Genomic DNA, 7,837 nt, shown 5'->3' with positions numbered 1-7,837 from the left:
GCCCTGCCTCTCTCCTCTGGTGCTGGTCCCTCCCCTGCAGGTGTCTGCCCTTCTGCTTCACCCCAGAATCCCCTGGCACCTGCACCTTCCCTTAGCCCTGCACCCTCCTGGTGCCTCCCCTTCCCTTACTGCCCCTGCCCCCTTTGCCCCTAATACTCAACCCCTCACCACCCTCTGCCCCCATTCTCCTCATGCCCCTGTGCCCTCACACGTCTTGCTCTATCCCTGCCTCATACCCACCCCTTCTTTCATGCCTTTTCCCAGCACCTCCCCCTCCTCCCTCTAACCCCCAAAGCCCTTACCCTCTCCTCTCCCAGCATCACCCTGTCTCCTTTCCCACTAACACCTCCCCTCCTGCCCTTTTCCTCATTGTCTGCACTTGGCCCCCTGGCATTTGTCTCTCCTCTACCCTGTCCCTTGGTGCCTTCCCCTTTCTTCTCTTGACCTGCCCCCCTCCTCTCAGCACAAGCCCCTTCCTCTCTCACCTCTGCCCCCTAATTTTCCCCCTTCCCCTCCTCTCCCTTATCTTACCTTACCTTTGGCTAAGCTGGCTTCTGTCTTCCAGTTTGTGGGGCTGGAGTCAGAGCCGGCCCCAGCTACAGGCCAGCCAGGCCCTAGCCCTGGGTGCCTCACTTTAAGGGGCGCCATGCAGTGCTGCCTGGCTGGGTGGGGCCGTGTCTGGGACCCGGGGCGCAGGAGGGGTGCTGCACAGTGCTGCCGGGCTGGCCGAGGACGGGGCTGGAAGGACAGGGGTGGTCTGTAGTCCTCTGCGCACATGCTCTCTCTGCCCTAAAGTGCCCCATAGATGGCCGCAGGGAAAGTTAGGGGCTGCGGCTCCCCAGCTCAAGTCCCCCTCCTCCTTCAGCAGCTGCTAGCTGGCCCAAGACATTAGGGTGTGCCTGGGCACAGCTGGTACACCCCGTGCGCATGCCTATGGTGCTATGAGTATCATTATGGCCCACAGGGCTTCCAAAGGTGAGTAACCCTGACATAGGAAATGATGGGGTCTAAATTAGCTGCTGCTACCACTCAAAAAAAAGATCTTGGCATCCTGGTGGCCAATTCTCTGAGAGCAGGTGCTCAGGCCCAGTGACAGTCAAAGCTGAGAAGGTGATTGTGACGTAGTGGGGGTGCTGTCTGCTCTACAACCCAGTGTGGTACGGGGGGGGGGGGGGGGCCTTGCTGGTTGCTGGGCTTGGGCAGTGGGTGACCTCCACTGGCGGCTATTTGTAGCACGGCCCAACAGGACAGCGGATGAGTCACTAGGCAAGGGTCTCCCAACCTGTCCGACAGGTCCCCTCCCAGGGAGAGAGACAAAGGGAGGAAGGCGGAGACCTACCCCTGTCTGGGGGGCAAGGCTGGAAGAGGGTCAGTTTCTGTCTGGCATGATGGAGGAAGCAGCCTAAGCAAGGGCCTGGGAATTAGGGGCCCAGTCACCCCCATCTCAAGGGGGCTGAGGCATCCTAGGCCTGCCCTGTAACCTGATTCCATCTGTGCTGTGCTGCATCCTTGGAGAAGCCCTAAACTCCCCCTGTTCTACTGGCTGGCGGAGTCTGTCCGTGCCCCTACGGGGTGCAGGAGTCGGGTGAACCTGTGCATGTGCGATGAACCCTTAAGAAAGGCACCGCCCACCCGACCCGACCCCGCAGAGCTTCTGAATGCGCCGCTGGCCCTGGCATGCCCAGGCCTTGGCTCTCGGGTGCGGTCCCGGCCGTCCCGCTCAGAGCAGCAGGTCAGTGCCACGTGCGAAGGGCGGCAGGCGAGGACAAAGCAGAGCGCAGCCGCGGGAGGCCAGGCCCGACGGGCACGGGGGCTGCGGTGGGGCCCGGCCGGCCAGGCAGCAGCTGGTGCAGTAAATGGGCCGTTGGGCGGCTGCCGGGGGCGGGCAGATGGCGCCTGGGCTGAGCGGCTCCGGCTGCGCCCGCCCCTGCCCAGGGATGGCGGCAGCGGCCCGGCTCTGGTGCCTGCTGGGAGCCTCCACCAGCCCAGGGCAGGGCCCGCAGCCCACTGGCGCCATCGTTAGGGTCCAGGGGCAACAGCGGCCAGCCACGCATGGGGGCGTGGCCTGCAGGGGGCGTGGCTCACGAGCTGTGGGAGGGTCTCCGACCGGAAGAAAACCCGCGCGCCTGACCTAGCAAGCCCCGCCCTTTCCGCTGGCCGGACCCGCCTCCTAGCCGGTCGCGGATGCTCATAGGCTGGAGAGCCCACCTGTCACCAGCCCGAGAGCTGAATGGTCAGAGCGCCCACTAGCCCCGCCCCCTCAGCCTATCCGGGTCCTTGGAGCGCTGCAGCGACGCTCGGGGGCCGCCATTGCGGGTGGGAAGCGGGAGGCCGCGGGGCGAGGCACGAGGGGCCTGAGCGGAGACAGGTGCGGGGGGAGTGTGCGGCGGGGGGGTCGGGGGGAGGGGGCGGGGGGGTCGGGGTGTGGGGAGCGGGGTGTGCGGGGGGGTCGGGGTGTAGAGAGCGGGGTGTGCGGGGGGGTCGGGAGGGGGGCGGGGGGTGCGGGGGGGTCGGGAGGAGGGGGCGGGGGGGTCAGGGTGTAGGGAGCGGGGTGTGCGGGGGGGTCGGGGTGTAGGGAGCGGGGTGTGCGGGGGGGTCGGGAGGAGGGGCGGGGGGTGCGGGGGGGTCGGGGGGAGGGGGCGGGGGGGTCGGGGTGTGGGGAGCGGGGTGTGCGGGGGGGTCGGGGTGTAGGGAGCGGGGTGTGCGGGGGGGTCGGAAGGAGGGGGCGGGGCGTGCGGGGGGGTCGGGAGGAGGGGGCGGGGGGGTCAGGGTGTAGGGAGCGGGGTGTGCGGGGGGGTCGGGAGGAGGGGGCGGGGGGGTCAGGGTGTAGGGAGCGGGGTGTGCGGGGGGGTCGGGGTGTAGAGAGCGGGGTGTGCGGGGGGGTCGGGAGGAGGGGCGGGGGGTCGGGGTGTAGGGAGCGGGGTGTGCGAGGGGGTCGGGAGGAGGGGGCGGGGGGGTCAGGGTGTAGGGAGCGGGGTGTGCGGGGGGGTCGGGAGGAGGGGGCGGGGGGGTCAGGGTGTAGGGAGCGGGGTGTGCGAGGGGGTCGGGAGGAGGGGGCGGGGGGGTCAGGGTGTAGGGAGCGGGGTGTGCGGGGGGGTCGGGGTGTAGAGAGCGGGGTGTGCGGGGGGGTCGGGAGGAGGGGCGGGGGGTCGGGGTGTAGGGAGCGGGGTGTGCGGGGGGGTCGGGAGGAGGGGCGGGGGGGTCGGGGTGTAGGGAGCGGGGTGTGCGGGGGGGTCGGGAGGAGGGGCGGGGGGGGTCGGGGTGTAGGGAGCGGGGTGTGCGGGGGGGGGGGGGGGCGGGGTGTAGGGAGCGGGGTGTGCGGGGGGGTCGGGAGGAGGGGGCGGGGTGTGCGGGGGGGTCGGGAGGAGGGGGCGGGGGGGCGGGGTGTAGGGAGCGGGGTGTGCGGGGGGGTCGGGAGGAGGGGCGGGGGGGTCGGGGTGTAGGGAGCGGGGTGTGCGGGGGGGTCGGGAGGAGGGGGCGGGGTGTGTGGGGGTCGCTGGTGGCGGCGGGGGGCGGGAGAAGAGGGCTGTGACGTTGGGTGTGTTTCCGCTCTGTGGCGGGCATTGACTAACCTGAGCCTGCTCTTCCTTCCTCCCCTTGGTTCTTAGCCTGCCTCTCCATGGCTGGAGTGTTTCCCTACCGCGGGGGCTGTGCCCCAGTGCCCAGTCCCTTGGCTCCACTGCCCGACTACATGTCTGAAGAGAAGCTGCAGGAGAAAGGTGCAAGAGCTTATTGAAATGTGTCCCAGACAGGGTTTGTGGGTTATGCACTCCTGGAAGCGGTGACAGAGAGGTCCCAGGTCCATGCAACAGCTAGGCAAAGGCCAGGCAGGCTCTGTGCCCCACAGTGAATTCTGTGTCCTTTGGTTGTGTTATGTCAGACATCGTATTCTGCTCACTAAGCTGTTCAGTTCATTTGATTTGTGGTGCATGAGCATTTGCCCTACTTTGTTTTGCTGGGTTTTTCTCACTATTCTGTTGCAACCTGTGAGACTGCCCTAAGCAGACTGCTGTCAGTTGCATGTATTTTAGCAGTAAAACGCTGTTCAGAGTAAACAACATAGCAATTATAATCACAGCTGTTAGTCTATGATTCTTGCAACTCTTTGCTCTTGCCAGTGCGATACGCCAGGCATCATTGGGAGAATCGGAGGAGAATGTGAATGCAAAGGTGGTGGTTGCACAGGAATAGAGAACTGCCTGACTGGATAACAGCAGGGGTCCTTCTGGGCCAGTGTCCTGTCTCCAGCACTACATAACTCAGAGCACGGTGCAAGAGGCCAACTGTAGGCAGGTGTGAGAGTGCCTTTTCCTGCTCCCTGGTGGGGTTAGAGATGGTATAAACTCTGATGCATAAAGATTTGTACCCTGTTCAAAATACTTTTTGCATTACTAGTAGAGCTCTGTACATTCACTATCCATGTAATTTTGGGCTCATGTTGATTTGGAGTCTCTTTTATGATGGTGCTCTGGTTGGACTGGACTGTGTGTGTTCTTGTTTGTGTAGCCCGCAAATGGCAGCAGCTGCAGGCAAAGCGGTATGCTGAGAAGAGGAAGTTTGGTTTTGTGGATGCCCAGAAGGAGGACATGCCCCCAGAACATGTGAGGAAGATTATCCGGGACCATGGTGACATGACTAACAGGAAGTTTCGTCATGACAAACGAGTTTATTTGGGGTAAGGAGAGCAATGAGCATTCTAATCCATGTCCAGGGCAAGGAGGGCTCTGGGTAGGGCATATATGGTTACAGGTATTCCATTCCTGGACGATGGAATTGTAAGCAGCACGCTGCACTACACCAATGCCACAGATATGCACTGGCCTGTAGAGATCACCGAGAGATCCAAAACCTCCCCTAGAGAGATTTCAGTTACTTTAAACTCTGTGCATAGAAGAAAATTCTATACTGTGAGCTCTTGTAAAATGCTATGGAGATGGACTGTGAGATGGACTGTGAGCAGTGGAACAGAAATAAGTAGGGTGGAATGGAGCCGAGGTTGTGCTTGAATTATCAGGTAAAGGCTATTGTGCAGAAGCATCGATCTTTTTTTTTCTTTTAAATAAAAGGCTTGAAGGAGTTCAGAAGAGATGCCTGTTGCACAGTGATTGGGTGATCCAAATGCAAGAGAAGCATTTATTTGCATTTCAAAATCAAGTTCATTGCTCATTCCTGGCCATATGCAGAGTCCCTAGAAATTCACAAGATGAATTTCTGTGGATGTGGGGGGGCGGCGGGCAGGTGGGAGGCAGAAGCAGGGTTGGGGGCGCGGGGCTGTCCGCCGGCGGCTATCGGAGAGGGCAGGCGTCGGAACCAGGACTGCATGGGAGGAGGGAGAGCTGCCCGGGGGAGATCAGGAGGAGGAGGATGGGAGAATCAGGTGCCAGAAGCAGGGCTGGACGGGGGCAGCAGGACTGGTGGGGGAGGGTCGTCGGGGGAGTGGGGCTGACCGGTGGAGATTGGTCAGTGGCTGGGGGAACCAGCCGCTGGAAGCAGAGCTGGATGGGGGCAGCAGGGCTGGACTGGGGAGATTGGGAAGAGAAAGGGTAGGGAGCGGGACTGACCTAGGCACATGCAGACCCTGGCAGATGAGTGTGTCTGGCCGGGGATTCCATTTTGCCCCCTCCCCGCCATATACCCTCCCTGGAGTAGATGTGAACTGCCTGGCAGGTAGACCCACTCAGACAGCACGAGCACATCTACCAGCCAGGCAGCTAAGGACTAATACACCTAATTATAAGATGTACCTAATTAGAAAATACCAGGCATTTTATATGTTTGGTAATTTCTCAATTTCTTTCCCAGACAAAACCTTCAAATACCGGACTGTCGAGTACAGAACTGGACACCCAGCAACCCTAACCTTCCTTGCACCCTCCCTCTTAGCCAGATACCCTACCCCTAATCTGCTCCTGCTCCCGCCTCCTGAAGTGCTGATGTGGCACTGGGTTCCCCAAGCCCTGGCCCAGGGTGGGTGGAGGATGCAGCCGGGTGAAACACTGAAAATTTATTCATTTTTTTTTATATGCGTTTATATTTTAGGGCTGCAAAAGACAGTACTGAGGAAAAAAAAAGGGTTCCAACTAAAGTAAAAAGTTTGGGAAACCCTGATCTAGCCAGCTTCCTATCCATCTTACAGTCCATTTATCCAATCCATATTCCCTTAACTTGCTGGCAAGAATATTGTGGGTGACTGTATCTAAAGCTTTGCTAATGCTGGCATTAGGGGCTTTGGGAGGACCAGAAACAACTTATTTGAATATTCATCATTTTCTTATTGAATATGCAAATGAATGTCACCGATCCTCCAAAAGCTCGTGAATGGATTTACTGATCCTCGTGTCAAAAAGTTTGGGAACCCCTGAGCCAGAGCATTGTGGGATGTGGAAAATCCCAAGTTACGCATTGCATTCTATGCAGTCAGGACAGCTGGTGGTTCCCAGTGCGAACTGCTCTGCTGCAAACACGTGCAAAGGAGAGAAAAAAGGAGTTGCAAATGCCTTGGAGGGAGGGTTGGTCAGTTCCTCAGTTCACTTGACAAGACCTTTGGGTTTTCCATTTGGCTTCCGTAACAGGGTTTGTAAATGGGGCAAACTGTCCCCACTGGTAGAGGAGCCAACACACATTTAAAGCTGGACTCCAGCTGCCTGTCAGTGAAAGCGACAGAGTCCTCTGGCTGTTCAGAGAGGAGAGACTGCTGTGTTTGCCTGTCGAGTCTTAAGAGAAGCTGTTGAATGCTAGGGTGGCTGCCTGGGCTTCTCTGTTCTTAAAGTCCCAGCTCAGGTTTATTGTATACAGCGGGGTCACATGTTTATGGGGGGGTTGTTATTTTAGCATTAATTTCTTCCCTGTATCTGAAACTGCTTCTGCAGGCAAGCTGTGTTACACTTGTGTGTAACTGACCTGAAATAGTCATGGTTGGGGCGAACTGCTGCAGTCGTTGCTGTTGTCTGGTGTTAGTCCGGGGGGAAGGGGGTTTTCAAACAGTTGGCAATGTCCTTTTCGCTGGAATTTGGGTTTTGGTAAGGGGGAGGTTGGTTACTGTCTCTGACTGTAACTCAGGTGATTTTTCTGCAGAGCCCTGAAGTACATGCCTCATGCTGTCCTGAAGCTCCTGGAGAACATGCCAATGCCCTGGGAACAAATCCGAGATGTTCCGGTCTTGTACCATATCACTGGTGCGATCTCCTTTGTGAATGAGATTCCGTGGGTCATAGAGCCAGTCTACATCTCCCAGTGGGGGTAAGCATGTTCAGGAGTCATGCCCTGGGAACTGCCGGGTGCTCTATCTGCTATAGGCTGTGTCCAATGCTCTTGGTTCATCCCAGGTCCATGTGGATCATGATGAGACGAGAGAAGAGAGACAGACGTCACTTCAAAAGGATGAGGTTCCCCCCGTTTGACGATGAGGAGCCCCCTCTCGACTATGCTGATAACATCCTGGATGTGGAGCCCCTTGAAGCAATACAACTTGAGCTGGATCCTGAGGAAGATGCCCCTGTCCTGGATTGGTTTTATGATCATCAGCCATTGAAAGACAACAGGAAGTGGGTACCTTTTTTGGGAGCACTTTTTCTTTGTAGAGAATCCCAAGCCTTTGTAGAAGTTCTGTACACAGCAGCCTTGGGGAGTAAAACATTAGATGGCTTGTGAATTACAGGGAGATTTTACCAGGGGCGTCTGGGCAAATTCTGTTCTTAGGAAAACTGGTCTGGGGTGTCGATACAGAGTGAGCAAGGCCCCCCCCCTCCCGCCCTCTCCCCTCCTAAAGTCTGTTCTGAAAGATCTCTGCAGTCAACTAAAGAAAACATTATTTACCTTCCTGGAAGCATGAAAGGCT

General features: G+C 58.6%; 1 protein-coding gene across 1 annotated transcript in view; it reads left to right on the top strand.

Moving 5' to 3' along the window:
• The first annotated feature begins 2,215 nt into the window (after window positions 1-2,215).
• The window catches only part of PRPF8 (pre-mRNA processing factor 8), a 28,126-nt gene continuing 22,504 nt past the window's right edge, over window positions 2,216-7,837 (top strand). The window contains exons 1-5 of the mRNA XM_075904482.2: window positions 2,216-2,368; window positions 3,609-3,719; window positions 4,507-4,675; window positions 7,075-7,239; window positions 7,326-7,544. Of these exons, the coding sequence (XP_075760597.1) occupies window positions 3,620-3,719; window positions 4,507-4,675; window positions 7,075-7,239; window positions 7,326-7,544 (653 nt within the window). The 5' untranslated portion in view covers window positions 2,216-2,368; window positions 3,609-3,619. The remainder of the gene's footprint in view (window positions 2,369-3,608; window positions 3,720-4,506; window positions 4,676-7,074; window positions 7,240-7,325; window positions 7,545-7,837) is intronic.

Source organism: Pelodiscus sinensis, chromosome 21 (assembly GCF_052426305.1).
Source record: "Pelodiscus sinensis isolate ZL-2025 chromosome 21, ASM5242630v1, whole genome shotgun sequence".
Lineage (NCBI taxonomy): Eukaryota > Metazoa > Chordata > Testudines > Trionychidae > Pelodiscus > Pelodiscus sinensis.
This window is presented reverse-complemented; position numbering and strand designations above follow the sequence as displayed.